Below are 16,943 nucleotides of genomic sequence, written 5' to 3'. Positions count from 1 at the left end.
GAATCGTTCTGCAAACGGAGCTGCATGGAGCCTGAGCGCAGAACTCTTCTGATTGTGAACGACTCGTCGAGAGCTTTGTGCGTGCGCTAAACGATCTCGTTATGCCTTCAGATCCACAGCCAAGAGGACCGTGCGGAGCGAGAACAATCAAATGTTCCGCAAGCTGTCGGCCATCGATGTTAGTCGCGTGTCCTTCTCACTCAAGAAGACGACAGTGGAAACTCAATTTTTCTCCACCAAAACGGAAAGTCAAGAAATCCGCAACACTGACACACACGGCCAAAAAGGGTCAAGCTGTGACAACCCTCTCACCATCTCACCATCCTTCTGCAAGCCAATCAAACAACCAGAACAACCAGACATAGTCACTGCGGAACTGTGCTGGCGGACGATAACGGTTGCTGGCTCTCTCCAATCCCGAGAGGATGCCGTCAGACAGATGGAAACCTCGACGCAATCCAGAAGCTGACCGGGATTCGGCTTCAACACACCACAACACCCATTCGGACAGACACGGCGAATCGTCCAGAACATCAGCAGCGGACCGAGACGATGACCGCTCCGACTTTCCGAACAAACAGCGTCGACTCGACGATCGCGACAGGGACGGGCGACGCTCTGCGCTCACTGCACACGATCAAAACGACGACCGACCCGGACCTTCCTCGCCTCGTCGCACAGACAACGCCCGCGACACCGCCAAGCCTCCCGCTTTGACGATTCGAGGCGTGGCCACAAATCACAATACCTCCTCTCCTGCTCACAACACGCCGCCCAACGAAAATGAAGACAGACCACGACGAGCTCGTAGCCCAGATCTCTTCGACCGCCTCGCCCGCCGACACGACGACGCCAAAGGATCAAATCGGTCCCGCCCGGAAAGCTCCCTGCGCTCTCGACTCGAAGATGACACTGGCCGAGCCGCTGCTGCATCAGATACCTCGAGACGTGGCGGCGCAAAGCTCGCACCACGAGGTCAGTACGACGACACCGGTCGACGCATAGACGATGCCCCGACGACTCACAATGGCACAAGAGATCGCAACCGCGCTTCTGGTGCTCGTGATGGCATTCCCACCTCGCCACGTAAGCACGATGGAGGTGTTCGAAGACCTCGTGATCGCTCTGCTTCACCAAAGGTGGATCGTCCACGCTATCGAGCTGCTGCTGATGATGAGCAAGATGCACGCTTCCGTGATAGCCAATCATCCCGCAATGACCGTGCCCGCACCTCGCAGCGCTCACCTAGCCCAGCATCGAGCTCCACAGGGAGAGCGCAGTGGAGTCGATACGACCGGCGAAGATCACCGCCGCCACGTTCGCGCGACCGGTATGTACCACAGGAGAGCAACGCCCCCGCAGCAACAGGTACTTCTCGTGCGGCGAGATGGGGTTCCCGAGGGCCGGCAGGCGGTGGCGACCGAGACAATACGGAAGACGCAACAACCCGCAGACGTCGCACACCCTCCCCCGCACGGTCCGAAGCCTCCATCCAGTCACGCAGGCGGGACCGTGATTCGGGACCGTCGCAAGGCCGCACCGCACGAGATCGGGACGACGGACGCGAAGCCGAGCGTCATGATCGCCAGCGTGATCGACCTGCACGATGGAGGCTTGACAATCATGAGCGTGACAACAACGACAGCTCACGCTTCCAGAGAGACCGGGACCGCGATGCCAACGACAGAGCCGACGATGGGAACAGGCGAGAACTAGCCCGAGAGCGCAGGAGGTCACCCAATAATCGCCGCGCTCGAACACCGCCCAGGGTTGAGCGTTCAGGAGAGACAGCAGAGCAGGGTCATGTGTTGTCACGCAAGACGGGTGTCAGTGCGACTTTTGGCGCCCAGCCGCCCACTGGGCCTCGAAGGCAGGAACTCGAGGCGGACCAGCGCAGCGTGCGCGGAGGAGGCTGGCAGACGCTGCGTCCTGGCTCTCGACGCGAACGTGACGCGGCAAGAGCGGACGACCGAGGTGCTGGAGCTCGGAACGGTCGTGAAGGAGGTACAGCCGGCGGAAAGGAGACACCACAACCACCGCAGATGCCCTCTCCAGAACTGGCAGCAGCAGCCGAAGCACCAGCAGCGGCGATCGAACCGCCACGAGCCGAGCCGGGCGAGGCATACGAGAGCATCCACCAAGTGGGCGAAGGCACCTACGGTCAAGTCTTCAAGGCTCGCTCCGAACGAACAGGCGCCATCGTAGCGTTGAAAAAGATCCGCATGGATAGCGAGAAGGACGGCTTCCCGGTGACTGCCATGCGCGAGATCAAGCTGCTGCAAGCCTTGCGTCATGAAAACGTCGTACGTCTGCACGAGATGATGGTTACCCGCGGCTCGATCTACATGGTGTTCGAATACATGGAGCACGATCTCAACGGCATCCTAGCACATCCACAAGTCCAGTTCAGCGCAGCACACCTCAAGTCATTGGCGCAGCAACTGTTCGCCGGTCTCGACTACCTGCATCGCAAAGCGGTTCTGCATCGCGATCTCAAGGGGTCGAATATCTTGCTCAACAACCAAGGGCGACTCAAGCTGGCCGATTTCGGGCTGGCGCGCTTCTACGCAAAACGCCGGTTGGGCGACTATACGAATCGAGTGGTAACGCTGTGGTATCGACCGCCCGAGCTGCTGTTCGGGGAGACGCAGTATGGGTCGGAGGTGGACATGTGGGGAGCGGGGTGCATCTTTCTCGAGCTGTTTGTCAAGAAGCCTGTGTTCCAGAGCGAGACGGAATTGGGACAGGTGCACGCGATCACTGACATCCTTGGGCCGGTGACCAAGGCCAATTGGCCCGAAGTGGACAAGCTTGCATGGTTCGAGATGGTCAAACCTGCCGCTGCTGTCACCGATGAAGCAGAGTCGATCAAGGACTACGTGGGAGCAGCGTTTGGCAAGTACCTCGACGATTCGGCGCTCGAGGTAGCACGTGGACTGCTGACGTACGACCCCAGGAAGCGTTGGACGGCCAAGCAGGCGCTCGCGTCTGATTACTTTCACAAGTCGCCAAAGGCCGAGCTGCCGGCCGGGCTGCTGTCGGCGTTGGACGGAGAGTGGCACGAGTACGAGTCGAGGAGGGAGAAGAGAAAGGCTTCTGCTCATCGGGGTACGGACAATGCTGCTGCTGTGGTGGCAACGGCAACGGCTCAGTCGACGGATCCGCCGGCTCCGGGGGCGAGCGGTGCGTCTGGACGCGAGCAGCTGGACGTTGCCACTTGAGCTGATGTTCTCTAGTCGATCTGCAATCTTACATCTGTTCAGAAGTCTTCGAAGATGTGTGTAGTGAATCCGCTTCAGAATGACAAGCGGCAGTTCGAGATCGTGTGTTGGTCTTCGACTTGAGCTAGAGCCCGTGCAACTCATGCGATGGAGACAGACGGGCAGAGAGGCGATCAAGGGTTCAGCTCGTCTATTGACTTGAGCCGATTTGTCTTGCCTGCTTGGCGACTTGCATCTGCTGATCCTGCATTTCCGTACGTGACCCCTGAACAGCAAGCACACAGGGAGGGACCTGTCATCGTGCGGGACCCTTCTTTTTCGATGGACGGATCGACCGAATGGTGTTCCGCGAGCTGAGCCTTTTTCGAGTTACGTAGCAGTACAGACAGGCTGCCGCCAGAAGCTGGCGCGGCCTTGGTCGTTCGATCGACTCTTCGAAAGCAGCAGGGACGACCTTCACAGCCTCGCGCGGGCTATGAGTTTAGGAGCTGACTGCAGTGCTAAGCCCAAATGCGGTCAAAATTAGAAATTGGAGATATCGCAATTTCATCAATGGGTTGGCTTGTGCTGAGCTCGTAGGTCACCCGTTTACCGTTCCTCTGCCGATGTGCCGCGCTGTGCTGTTGCTTCAACCCTCCACTCAGGATTCTCTCTCTCTGTGACCTGCATGCGTGCATTCTGTGACTGCGCCCTCAATCCCTCGATTTGATCCTTCGAGGCGATCCGACAGTGTCCTGTTGTCTCAAACCTCTGTATCGGTCCATCCACACCCGCAGCCTTTTTCAGTTGGCTGAGCACAGTCAGTCAGTCAGTTGCTCCGCCTTTGCGTCTCTCAGCCTCTCCCGCACGCTCTCTGTTACTGAACCCCGCATCGCTCTCTCGTCTCTCTTTCGCTTCCTCCACCACCACCATCCTCCTCCTCCTCCGATTCTTCAAGGCATCTCACCATGAAGCTCAACCTCTCTCTCGCTTTCGTGGCCGCTCTCGCCACCGCCTTTGCTGGCGTCGAGGCCGGTGTTCACAAGGCCAAGCTGCAAAAGCTCACTCCCTCCAAGGAGCTCACCCTCGAGAGTCTTGCTGCCCAGGCCGAGATCCTCCAGCTCAAGTATGGCGGCGCCGGCTCGCACAAGAAGCAGGCTCCCTTCTCTGCCAACCCCGAGCACGACTTCAGCATCCAGCCCATCGCCGACTCGAACCAAGCTGCCGCTTGGTATGCGGAGGCCAAGAAGGGCCACGGTGTACCCCTCACCGATTTCCTTAACGCTCAGTACTTCTGCGACATTTCGCTCGGTACCCCCGCTCAAGAGTTCAAGGTGATCCTCGACACGGGCTCTTCCAACCTCTGGGTTCCCTCCACCAAGTGCTCGTCCATCGCCTGCTTCCTCCACAAGAAGTACGACAGCTCCGCTTCGTCCTCGTACAAGAAGAACGGCACCGAATTCAAGATTCAGTACGGCTCAGGCTCTATGGAGGGCATCGTCTCGCAAGACACGCTGAAGATTGGCGACTTGACCATCAAGGGTCAGGACTTCGCCGAGGCCACCAGCGAACCCGGTCTTGCTTTTGCTTTCGGAAAGTTCGACGGTATCCTGGGTCTTGCCTACGACACGATCTCGGTCAACGGCATCGTGCCTCCTCTCTACCAGATGATCAACCAGGGTCTGCTCGACGCTCCTCAGGTCTCGTTCTACCTCGGCAGCTCCGAGCAGGACGGTGGCGAGGCCGTGTTTGGTGGTATCGACGACAGTCACTACTCGGGCAAGATCCACTGGGCTCCCGTCAAGCGCAAGGGCTACTGGGAGGTGGCGCTCGACAAGCTCGCTCTCGGTGACGAGGAGCTCGAGCTTGACAACGGTTCCGCCGCCATCGACACTGGCACTTCGCTCATCGCCATGGCTACCGACACTGCCGAGATCCTCAACGCCGAGATCGGTGCCACCAAATCCTGGAACGGCCAGTACTCGGTCGACTGTGAGAAGGTCAAGGACCTGCCTCCCCTCACGTTCTACATTGACGGCAAGCCCTACAAGCTCGAGGGCAAGGACTACGTGCTCGAGGTCCAGGGCTCGTGCATCTCGTCGTTCTCCGGTATCAACCTTCCTGGCCCGCTCGCCGACATGCTCATTGTCGGAGATGTGTTCTTGAGGAAGTACTACTCGGTCTACGACCTGGGCAAGAACGCTGTCGGTCTTGCCACTGCCAAGTGAACAAATGAAGTTGAAGCGAACCGAGGCTCGAGATGCAGGCCTGCTCGAATCCATCGGGTCCCTTGTGCGCCGGCCTCGATTAGTGCTCTCACATACAATTTTACTTCGTTACACTAGTGCTTTAGGCTGGATCGAGGGCGGGAGTTGCATTCTGCGAAAGTGACTCGCCACCTTGCCTCATCGGCACAATCGCTCATCTTCGCTGTATCAGGTTATTTTTTCCTCGTTCCTTCCTCCACTCAGCCCTCTTTCTTGGATTCGTGTCTGTTCCCTCACAATCAAGTTCTCGCATTCGCAATAACAATTCATGTCAGGTTTGCTCGACGCTGCATGAGAACGAAAAATGAAACAATGATCAACGAGGGGCGCGTGCGTTAGGTGAGAGGTGGGAGGAGAAAGGGATGATTCTCTTGACTGTGGTGCGTGATTTACGCCACGCGCGCGCGTCTCGTGTGTGGAGATAGATGGGAAGAGAAAGTGACAGATTCGCGTAAAGTTGATTTTCAGAAATCAGACCAACACTTTCCTCGCACTTTTGTTACGCTCCTACCTGGACGCCATCACCATCCTGGAGGACGACGACCAGCAGCATCATGTTCGGAGATCAAGCGCTGAAGTTGGTGACCGAAGCTAAGGCTTGCTTGAACTTGGACAATGTCAAACCGTACAAGTGAGCTTACACTGTCACCAGTTCCGCACCAGGTATCAACCACTCGCTGACCTTCTTGCATTTCTCTCTTGTGATTTCAGCGACGAACTCATCCGATCGCTCGTCCTAGAAACCAAGCAACTGCATACCCACCTCACAACCTTACTCTCCACCCTGGAATCGCAATCCGCCTTCCTCCCGCCCGTCGAAATATCCGGTCTCCAATCGCAACTCCTGATGCTCCATCTCATCATATCCTACAACAAACGCGCACTCCTCATCTACCACAACATTCGTCTCGATTTGCTCTTCTCGCACCTGTCACGGCACTCGTTCTCCCTGCCTATCCTGTACGCGAAACAACCACACTTGCGCACAACACTCTCCCCCTCCGAGCAGGACCAGCTCAAGCGCTACTCCGACCTTGTGCATCGCACCAAACTCGAATACCTCGACTTGAGCCCCAACCTGCGGCTGGATGTGGCGGATGGGCAGGTGTACGAGCCCGTGCCGACGGAGCTGCTCGTCACGGTGAAGGTCAACAAGGATCTGAACGATGTCTGGTTGAGCTCGAACCAAATTGCCCCGACGACGTTTAGGAAGGACCAGACGGTCACCATCAACAGGGCCGATGTGCGCGGTCTGATCGGCAGAGGATGGGTCACGGTTGTGGACGGCAGCAGCTGAGGTGATTCAGAACAATGTGTATTTGTACCGGCATTTCGTAACGCATAACTTAATTTGAGCTTAGAACAGTCCAGAACTAGCGCGTGGCGCCCTGGGATCATCATCACAGGCTCATCAGCAGACACAGGGGCCAGATCGAACAGATGAGGTGGACAATTGCCGTGACATTGACGAGGCATTAGAGGTGTGCGAGTCAACAGAGGAACGGAACAAGACGAAGGAACTGTGTCAGAGTACGGCGATCGACGAGCACGACAAGATCATGAGGCGTAAGAGAGGGAGACACATGACAGACAAGGAGATTCGACAGTCTTCACTCGTGCACGTCTTCAGCAGACCTCTCGTTCGAGTCCGCCGAGGAGGCTGATGTCGGCGAGGCATCCCGCTCCACCCCACCATCTCCCAACGACAGCAGTCCCGGCGATCCTTCTAGAGCCTCAAACGTCTTGCCTTCATCGCGGGTTTGCCTCTTGTCATCGCGCTGGGCGGCAGGTTCTACATAGTCATCAACGGCGATCCCGGTGGCGTCAGCACTACCGCTTCTCTTGCTGTCGCTACAACTGTCTAGGGTCGTATCCAGGATCGGACTCTGACCTTGTCTGGTGCCTTCCGAGATCTGCACGGTAGACGACAGGCCCTCGACAATCGCACCACCGTGCGTCGAAGGCCGGTAGGTGTTGGACCGAGCTCTTCCCTGTGCAGCGCCTTGCTCGTCCGACTCGTCGTTCCCGCTAGCAGGTGCCCCGAGCGACAATGCTTCCGAATGAACTTCGCCATTCACCTGGTTCATCTGCAACGCCGAGCTAAAACACGTTCGATGCGTGGGAGTCTTGCCCGAAAAGGCGTCTTCTTCGAGCGCCATCATCCTCCCATCGCCCCCACCGCCATCACTGCTGTTGGACGCGCTGGGGGTGAGCGAAACCGGACCGAGCGCGTTCGAGAAAGCAACTTTGTAATCCGCCCTTCGAGAGCTAACGTCGGGCTCGTCAGCTTGGCCAGCAGTGTCGGCGTGACTGGCATCGGTGGTGGAGAAGCGCCTTGAGACGAGCAACGAGTTGGAATCCTCAGCGAGGAGGTCGTTCGACGACGCATCTTTGCAGTCGTACATGCTACCACCACGACTTTCATGCAGCTGAGATGCTTCGACCTTAGGCTCGGTAGCTTGTTCAAGGTCGTCGCTGTGCCCGTAGTCCTGGCGCTCGACATCCGCACGGTGCAACTGCATGTTCAAGCCGTTAGCCATCTGCATGGCGTGGCTCGACATCTGACCCGTCTCCATCAAACTTGACGGAGCAAGCGAGTACTGTTCCCCTCCTTGGTGACCAGCGGGCGTGTCGTAGCTCAAGCGACCCTCCCAGCCACCGAAAGAAGCTCGCGAGCTATCCAGATCGCCGCCTCCGCCATCGCCCATCATCGGCAAGTGCGGGCCGCTAGCACCGGGAGCCACGGCAGTGCCAAGGCTGGTAATTCTACCCGCATCGATGCGCAGCGTGTTGAGGTCCATCGAGCTGCCCAGACCCGACCGCGGGCTAGCCTCGATCGACGTCGGCACGCCGTATGGGCTGTATCCCAGCGTGTGCCGGTTGCTGTCGAGCGAAGCCTCCGAGAGATTCGTCGAGACGCTCGCGGGGCTATCGAACTCCCACGGTTGTTCGACGCCGCGCATGGGCGTTCGGAAGCTGTGCCACGCCGCGCTTTTGGTCATGCTCGAAGAGCTCGAAGATGAGGCAGACATGTTGATGGGGTGCGGCTGCATCGGCATATGCAGGCTATTGCCGTATGCATCGACGCCTGTGAGTGCGGTGCATGCGTCCATGGACGGCGGTGGTGGGAGAGCAAACGGGTCCGGGCCACGAACGACGTTGTTGACAAGCCCAAAGTTGTCCGCAGTCGATCCAGAACCGGTGGGGATTGCCCCCGTAGCGCGCTGAGATTCGTCGTGAAACTGGATGAGGTGCTGCAAGACCTCGTTGCACTGAGCTAAAGCCAGCACGGCACTTCGAAGCTCCTCGTACGGCCCGTTGAGCACGTGTCTGCTGACAGTCATAGCCTGATGGTCCTCGGTGAAATCTTCGCACTGGCGCCAGCTGACTTTGGGTTCTTCAGAGACGCCGTTCTTGGCGGTAACGGGTGCGGAGCGGAAGACTTCCATGAAAAAGGTCGGCGGCCGTTCGAGGTCGATGACAAAATGGCCAAGAGGTACACGGACTCCTTCAGCGCGTTCGGCGATCGATGGGTTGGACGGTCCGTCGAAGTACGCACTGCGAATGGATGTCCAAGGGATCTCGAGCTTGAAGCCGATTGACTCGCTGGTAAGGTACCACGTCAGCGACTGGAGGCGACGCGAGAAGAAGCAGATCAGCGGCGACACGCGTCGCCACGTCCCAATGCAAAGCGCCGACGTCGGGATCGCCGTCACCGAAGGCTTCTGATCCGCCTCCGCCGCCGCCGCCGCCGCCGCCTGGTTGCGAGTCATCCTTCCGTGGGATCCAGCTGCCGACTTGAGCGCGTCCCTTTCGCTCAACCGGATGCTGCAGCTCTTCTTCCTACCCGTGTCCGAGCCGGTATCACCCCGCCGCTCGACAGTCTTGACCTTGGCACGGCGGTTCTGGAACCACACCTGCACGCTGCGTTCGGGCATGCGCAGCTTGCGCGACAGCTCGAGACGCACCCGCCCCGTAGGGTTGCGGTTCTTGTCGAAGAACGCCTCGAGACTGCGCAGCTGGTCAGGAGTGCACTTGTTGCGCTTCTTGCGGCCGCGCGGGCGAAAAGCGGCCGAGAGCTTGCGTTTCTCCGGCGGCAGGTCCGAGTCCGTGCTGTCCTCGTACGAGTCGTTATCGTCCGCGCTGGAGCTTGCTTTGAAGGGCAAGTTGTCGAGGAGTGCCATGGCTTCCGATGTGGATGGAGCGAGACATCGCTGCTCGCGCTGCGCATGGTCGCCGCTCAAATCGAGATCGCCTTCAAGCCCAACGTTGAGGCCCGACTCGCCTTTGAGTCCGAGCGAGTTGCTTTGGGCCGAGTAGCCATAGTGCAGGTCAAACATTCCGTGATTGGGGACCTGGTCGTAGTGCGATAGCGAGTGCTGCTGAGCATGCTGCGGCTCTCCCCACAGCTGCTGCGGATCATAGGCCCCGCCACCCGAGGCGTGCGGCTGCCCCGCGCCGCCCACAGCAGGCTCGTCCTGAGGCCAGTACATCTGCATAGCATTGCCTCCGTAAGATCTCCCTTCGTCGTGCACAGCAGCAGCTGCCGACGGCACACTGCCTACATCAAACCGACGCAGATCCTGATGGCTCGACCGTTGCATGACAATGTCCATCGAAGGCGAGCAAAGACCGTCGTACCGCCGGTCCTCGTCCTTGAAGTGTTGCTGCGGGGTAGTAATGGTCTTGATGCTGGCTTGCGAATCGCTGCGTCGGCGTGCAGGGGCTAGAGCAGCGCTGGTGGCTTTGTTGGCTTGCACTGCGGCAGCCCTCTGTGGACGATGCGACATGTCGACACAAGCAAAGTGATGAGAAGATGAAACCAAGGAAATAAGGAAATGAGGAGATCCCCCCGCAAGTGCGGGATGCAATGAGAATGAGAATGAGAATGAGAATGAGAATGAGAAAAGAGGTGGATAGTATATATGAGTTGGGTGTTCGTAGAATCAACGGATTGAAGAGTGACACAGCACAGCAAGAGAAAGGTGGTGGGCAGAGAGAGCAGGTCTGCAGCCAGCACGGATTGCCCGTCCGCACGCCAACGGAGTATCTGATGCGCGCAGCGCTTCGAAGCGGGACGAACAAGCGAGCTGAGCAGTCCATGCAGCTCGTGCTACAAACGGACCGAAGAAGCACCAAATCGCCTGACCTTGCTCCCGGTCTAAGGGTGACAAAAGTGGACATGCTCGCGGGTGGGAGAAAAGGCAAGGATCCGCAACCGGGTGGCTGACTGGTCGTCCGAGAACGCTGCCAGTCGCAGCTGCAAGACCTATCGCGACCCACACAACAAGGCGTTGAAAAAGCGCTGAACTGCCAGCAGAGAACCCGTCGAGTCTGAACAAGGTGGCAGTCCGGGCCAAGCTCGGCGCTGGCCAGTAAGGGTGTACGTTGCCACCGAGAGCTTGAGCTTGTTCAGTGGTCCAGCCCCACGGTGGGTGGTACACAATGCGCACATGAAGCATGGTGGACCACAGGCGTCATGCCAAGCCGGGAGCACATCTCGTTGTGATTCGAAGCTCGAGGCTTGTAGGGTGGGACCGCGACGGTGCTTTTCACAGGTGTGTGTGGTGTCTTGGGAAAAAGGGGGCTTGTGACCGGACCAATCGAAAAGCAGCTGGAGGAACCTGGGAAAGAAAAGGTTTGACTTTCGTCCCACCAACCAGCAGGTACAACGCATGGTGCAAGTGGGTTGGTATTTTTTTTTACAAACTCGTCACCATGTTGATGGAGAGCGACACACCATGGCCTCATGTGCATGGCGAGAAATGAGCCGTCGGCAATTATCACGTCGTTGCGGAACAATAACAACGAACACAAAACGAACGTCGCTGCTGCTGCTTCTACTGCATGTGATCTTCTTGAAAACACTTACCGTCACCACAAATCAGACTGCCGATACGGTAGTCTCACGATATCGGCTTTGTCCAGAGATTGCCGGAGAGTCGGAATAGAGCGAGAGAGAGAGGGAGAGAGGGAGAAAGTATGGCATAAGAATCGTACGTCGAACTCCGGTGGATCACAGCCGGCTTTATCTAGTTTCACTCGAGCGGTCCGGGGGGTGATGTCAGAGAGACGCAAACTACTGCTGGACTTTGTTTGTTCCCTGAACCACTCGATTGCAGACTCGACGTCGAGAGCACTAGGAGACGGAGACCTATCGGTACGGAGCCTCACTAGCTGGGCACCCGCAAGTGCTTTCGTACCCTAAAAGAAGGCGAATCAACAATGAAATTTTTCCTAGTGAAACAGAGCCTTGACGAAGAGGTGGGCTACCCACTTAGCTCTGTGGGCGGGGCGGATATGGGCGAGATCCGTGCAGCGCATGGATTCATGCAACGCAAAGAGTGCGAACGCAGCCGTCGGTCAAATCAAGAGAAAGAGAGAAAGGGAGAAAGCTTCTCTCAAGCTCATTACCGACAGCAGGCTTGAACCTCGTCGCTGCAAACGTTCCCGATCCCGAGTCAGCTGATCATCCGGCTGTGCCTTTGCTCGGTGCAGGGGCGAGTGGCTTGCCGGTATCTGTGAAAGGAGACGCGGCTGCTCGAAAGGCCGATGGTCGGTGCAAAAGAAGGCGTGCGTCGGAGTCTTTATCGAGCCGACGGCTGAAAGCGCTCTTGAGTGTGTCAGTGCTCAGCAGCGAGCGTTGCGCAGCGCATGAAAAGTCGTCACTGATCGCTTGAAGTGCAGCGGCTGTCGGGGGGCAATTTGTTTACCTGAACCATTCCCCGCACTAGTCGCTCGTCGGTCTGACGGTTGGCTTACAGCTAACTTGAGCAAGGCTCGTCACGGCATAGTGCTGCGGAGCTTCAAGCGAGGCGCAAATAGAACTTTCCGAAGCGAACAAACACCACTGGGGACGCTCGTGGGGCCGAGCCGCCCAGCAAGGGCCCCGCGTAGCGCACGCCTATGTATTACATTCAGCTATCTACGCCTCGATGCAGGAGATAAGGGGTGTTGCTGCCGAACCTTTTGGCAAATCACGACCTGGCCTCTCGCTGCACGGGTGCAGATTGCAACCGAAAGAGTGCAAGGACGGCTCGATCGAGCGGAGCTTACACCCCAGGCCATGGACGCAATGATCATCCTCAAGCAGCTGTCAGCTAGGGCGAACCCATGGCGTCGGAAACCTGATGGAAGCGGTCGAGCCTCGTGGTTCTGCATGAAAGAAATTCTGCTGTTTGCAGTGAAGTAGACAAGGCCAGAGCGTCGGCTAGCTTGCCATCTCTGAGCGATGTGTCACGGCGTCCGGGCACCACACTGTCGAGGATGTCAATCGGCAAAGGGCGTGAGAGAATAATTCAACTCGTGTCCAAACAAAGATGGTAGCTTGTGCGGATTGCTGAGAGATGGACCGTCGGTGAAATTTGGAAAGACATATGTTGACAGAATTGCGGCGATACGTTTCTGCGACCACGTTGTGAGCAGTCTTCATCCCTGGAGACTCAAGCGGAAAGGTCGCGATGTGACAGTTCAAAAAGCGTCTGCTGCTGGCAGCAACAATAAAGTCCTCAGGGGCTGCTTTTGCTCACCGGCCAACCGAAGAAAAACAAAGAAAAAGGACATGTCTGACTGGGCAGTTCTTCGCAAAACTTCATGTTCGGTCCGGTCCGCTTTCCGGCAATCCTTCGAGATTCAATAGATAGCCTGCTCGTCTCTGATGAAGAATCTCACGCCTGCGGAGCCCACGCCGCCCAGATGAGAGCAAGAAGGATGGCACCTTGCGCCGGAATTGGCCCCGAGTGGAAGCTAGATGAGTGGGCGAACCGGAACAGTGGCGTCGCATTTGGTGCTTGCTACAGCAGTCTTGTTTGAGAAAAGCTTTTGGCTCATGTCCGACGTGAGGAGGAGACGATGGTACGGGTGTCAAGTGACTCGAGTTTCAAGTCTCGCTGTGTTGTAACCATGCCGAGCTTGTTTGACTTCGGGTTGAGCAATAGCGGAGATGGAGCGGAAACCAAGAAGTTCAGAAGAATCAGGACCAAGATTTCTTCCAACACACACGGCAATCTCTCTCGACGCCCGAGAAAGCATTGTTAAGTTTACCACCTTCTTCGTGGAATGCAGCCGAAACAATGAAAAAGTGGAGCAATCAGAAACGAGAATGCGATCCCTTATCATATCGATCTGGCAAAGGCGGCGGATATCATATGGAACTCAGCTGGCCTTCGGCCTTAGACAGTCGACCAATCCAGGCCAGTCAGACCAGCAAAAGCCGAGTGCGAACTGCTCTTCCTTTGCTTATTGGTAAAGACGGTGTAGAGACGAGCAAATGCTGTTCATGACCATGGCATGAACTTAGATCCGTCGGCAACAAATACGAGTTTCTAGCCGAACGACACTTTGGACTCAAAGCACTCAAAGCTTCGAAGAAGAAGAAGCACAAAAAAGCAACATCGCTGACTCGTGAATCCTAAAAAGCGAGAGACACGCAAATCTGAAAAGGCGGCCGGTTGCGGTGCGGGCAACAGCGGCGATGACATTCCCGGAGTTGATCAGGGCGAGCCAGGCGACGTGCAAGGAAGAAAGAGGTAGACACACCAAGTGCTGACCATTTTTTGGTTTGATTGATCTATCTGATCTCATCCTCTCTTCTCCCTGCCAACAACGCTGGCAGATCAGCAGAGAAAGTCAGACGGTGCGCTCTCTCCGACGTAAGATGGACGAAGGACAAGATAATCAATCGCGGGAAAAAAAGAGCGCGAGCGGAGCTAAGCCCAAAATCGGCCTTACATTTTCGCGTCCGTGCTTCCAGAGAGTTGGCAGCAGCGGTGTCAGCGTCACACTGAGCTCGTCGGTCCGGACGAGCCAGCCAAATTCCACTCTGACTTGAGTGGAGTTACGAGCAAATTCGTGTGCGTCCGTGCCCCGCCACTTGTGCTCGTTCGAATGAGTGGTTACGCAGCGCAGCCTCTTTCGCAAATCTTCTTTTTCCATGACTGATTACACTGCTGCTGCTGCTGCTGCTCGACGCATGTTTCGGCTTTCATCGCTCCACGCCTTCTTCCGTCTCTGTGTCATCGCTTGCTCTCCACTTTACCACACCCTCACCATCTCACCTCTCTTCCTTCATCACTGAGATTATCTGCTCACAGTTGTCCGTTGCGATCACAACGTAGCACACCCATCCCGTTGATCTCGTCCCAAACGCTCCCGGCTACAGGATCGGCTACCTCCTTCCAGCAACTGGACGCCTTTCGCAAAGTCGATCTAGCTCTTTGCTACACCACGAACGCACTTCGACCTTTGTGTCCTTGAACTCGTTCCGCGCACCTCCATTCGGAAATAGCCCCACGAGTTGGTCTTGCCATCATGCCGACCTCCAACGCCCCCGCTTTCGACAATGATACCATCATCGTAGGTGAGTAGCCAACGCCGCTCCAACGGCGCCCGTCGAAGGCGTGAGCTCGATCAGCATAGCTCACAGGATCGGAAGACAGCTTGAATCAAAGAGAACATTTCATTGACCCCTAACCTTCTCCGTTGACCCGGATACCTCATATCGGTACACTCTGCCGCTCTGCAATTCTGATCTGCATCTCGTCAGTCCTCGGTGCTTCGGGAGATCTTGCAAAGAAGAAGGTATGTAGTGCGCTGCCTTGCGGCGTGTGCTGACTGCGTTCAAAACAAGAGCGCTAACCATCTCTCTTTTCTTCACCAATAACAGACCTTTCCCGCCCTCTTCAACCTGTTCCGCCTCGACTTGCTCCCCAAGACCACACACATCATTGGATATGCCCGAACAAAGATGGACAAGGACGCCTTTGCTGAAAAGGTAACTGGTCATCTCAAGAACGTCGACGATGACAAGGGCAAGGAGGACGTCAAGAAATTCCTCGACATTTGCCAGTACATTTCGGGTCAGTACGACGAGGATGAGTCGTTCCAGAAGCTCAACAAGGAAATGGAGCGCATTGAAGGCGAGATGAAACACGAGGCCCCCAGCCGCCTCTTCTACATGGCTTTGCCGCCCAACGTCTTTACCGTGGTTGCAAAGGGTCTCAAGAGGAACTGCTACTCGGAGAAGGGAAACAACCGCATCGTCATCGAGAAGCCCTTCGGTAAGGATCTCGAGAGCAGCCGAGAGATGATGGGTGCGCTCAAAGACCTGTGGAAGGAGGAGGAGACTTTCCGTATCGATCACTACCTTGGAAAGGAGATGGTCAAGAACCTGCTTGTCATGCGATTCGGAAACCCTCTGATCGACGCCAGCCTCAACAACAAGCTCATCGACAATGTGCAGATCACCTTCAAGGAGCCTTTCGGCACCGAGGGTCGCGGAGGCTACTTTGACGAGTTCGGCATCATCCGCGACATCCAGCAGAACCACCTTTCGCAGGTGCTGTCGTTGCTCGCCATGGAGCGACCCAAATCGTTTGGCGCAGAGGACATTCGTGACGAGAAGGTGAGGGTGCTCAAGTCGGTACCCTCCATCGAGCAGAAGGATGTCCTGATCGGCCAGTACGCTGCCGCCAACGGCAAGCCAGGCTACAAGGACGACGACACGGTTCCCAAGGACAGCAACTGCCCTACGTTTGCCGCTTTGACCTTGTTCGTCAACAACGAGCGCTGGAAGGGGGTGCCCTTCATCCTCAAGGCGGGTAAGGCGCTGGACGAGGCCAAGGTTGAGATTCGGTTGCAGTTCAAGGACACGCCCCAGGGTCTGTTCGAAGACATCCCGCGCAACGAGCTGGTCATCCGCATCCAGCCGGACGAGGCGGTGTACCTCAAGATGAACGCCAAGAAGCCCGGTCTGGAGATGGCCAGCGTGCCCACGGACCTTGACTTGACGTACAAGGAACGATTCTCCGAGGTACGCATCCCCGAGGCGTACGAGGCACTCATCCTGGACGCGCTCAACGGCGACCACTCGAACTTTGTGCGAGACGACGAGCTGGACGTGTCGTGGGCCATCTTCACGCCCCTGCTGCACGCCATTGACGCGGGCAAGATCAAGAACGAGCCGTACGACTACGGCAGTCGTGGACCAGCCTCGCTCAACGACTTTATCGCTCGATACGGCTACAAGCGCACCAACGAATCGTACCACTGGCCCACCACCAACGTGAAGAAGGTACAAGGAAAGATGTAAACAAAGAAAGAAAGAAAAAACGCTCCTGTTTCGATGGAAGACTGGTTTACAGGTCGATGGGCTCGCCCAGGCTCCTCTGTGCTCGAAAGTTTCCGTCGGCCCGACCTTGTTCCGCCCCGTACCGAACCGTAGCAGACCCTAATGCAATACGATTTTGAAAGCAGCCACTAGAATTGACTGACGCTCGAGTGAGGCGGTAAGCACGGATCGCGTCCGATGTGTAGCTCTACGCTTTGGGTAGAAGTCACAATTCCGATTTTCTGGAGTATATTCAAGCAAGGCTGAGTCAGGCGGGCTGTCCCGCTCTTGAGAAGCCTTTTGCCGCTCCACCTCGTTTTTGTTTGCTTGCGTTTTATGCAGGCAGCACTTCCGCCTACATTCGGATGC

The 16,943-nt window shown here is 56.8% G+C and overlaps 5 protein-coding genes across 5 annotated transcripts; 4 read left to right on the top strand and 1 right to left on the bottom strand.

Moving 5' to 3' along the window:
* Nucleotides 1-425: 425 nt before the first annotated feature.
* EX895_005743 (uncharacterized protein) lies at nt 426-3,221 on the top strand (the record flags this gene model as incomplete). The annotated part of the gene is made up of 1 exon (XM_029886335.1): nt 426-3,221. One exon carries the CDS (start codon nt 426-428, stop codon nt 3,219-3,221), a length of 2,796 nt encoding a protein of 931 aa, XP_029737566.1.
* A 947-nt stretch (nt 3,222-4,168) lies between these two features.
* EX895_005742 (uncharacterized protein) lies at nt 4,169-5,428 on the top strand (the record flags this gene model as incomplete). Its single annotated transcript, XM_029886334.1, has 1 exon — nt 4,169-5,428. One exon carries the CDS (start codon nt 4,169-4,171, stop codon nt 5,426-5,428), a length of 1,260 nt encoding a protein of 419 aa, XP_029737565.1.
* Nucleotides 5,429-6,021: 593 nt separating this feature from the next.
* Nucleotides 6,022-6,764, top strand: EX895_005741 (uncharacterized protein; the record flags this gene model as incomplete). Its single annotated transcript, XM_029886333.1, has 2 exons — nt 6,022-6,098; nt 6,179-6,764. The coding sequence occupies 2 exons, from the start codon at nt 6,022-6,024 to the stop codon at nt 6,762-6,764; spliced, it is 663 nt and encodes a 220-aa protein (XP_029737564.1).
* Nucleotides 6,765-7,077: 313 nt separating this feature from the next.
* On the bottom strand, nt 7,078-10,257 carry EX895_005740 (uncharacterized protein; the record flags this gene model as incomplete). The annotated part of the gene is made up of 1 exon (XM_029886332.1): nt 7,078-10,257. One exon carries the CDS (start codon nt 10,255-10,257, stop codon nt 7,078-7,080), a length of 3,180 nt encoding a protein of 1,059 aa, XP_029737563.1.
* A 4,519-nt stretch (nt 10,258-14,776) lies between these two features.
* Nucleotides 14,777-16,556, top strand: EX895_005739 (uncharacterized protein; the record flags this gene model as incomplete). The annotated part of the gene is made up of 3 exons (XM_029886331.1): nt 14,777-14,825; nt 15,012-15,046; nt 15,132-16,556. 3 exons carry the CDS (start codon nt 14,777-14,779, stop codon nt 16,554-16,556), a joined length of 1,509 nt encoding a protein of 502 aa, XP_029737562.1.
* Nucleotides 16,557-16,943: the final 387 nt, after the last annotated feature.

Source organism: Sporisorium graminicola, chromosome SGRAM_7 (genome assembly GCF_005498985.1).
Source record: "Sporisorium graminicola strain CBS 10092 chromosome SGRAM_7, whole genome shotgun sequence".
Lineage (NCBI taxonomy): Eukaryota > Fungi > Basidiomycota > Ustilaginomycetes > Ustilaginales > Ustilaginaceae > Sporisorium > Sporisorium graminicola.
The sequence above is the reverse complement of the archived record's forward strand: the minus strand, read 5'-3'. Positions and strand labels throughout refer to the sequence as shown.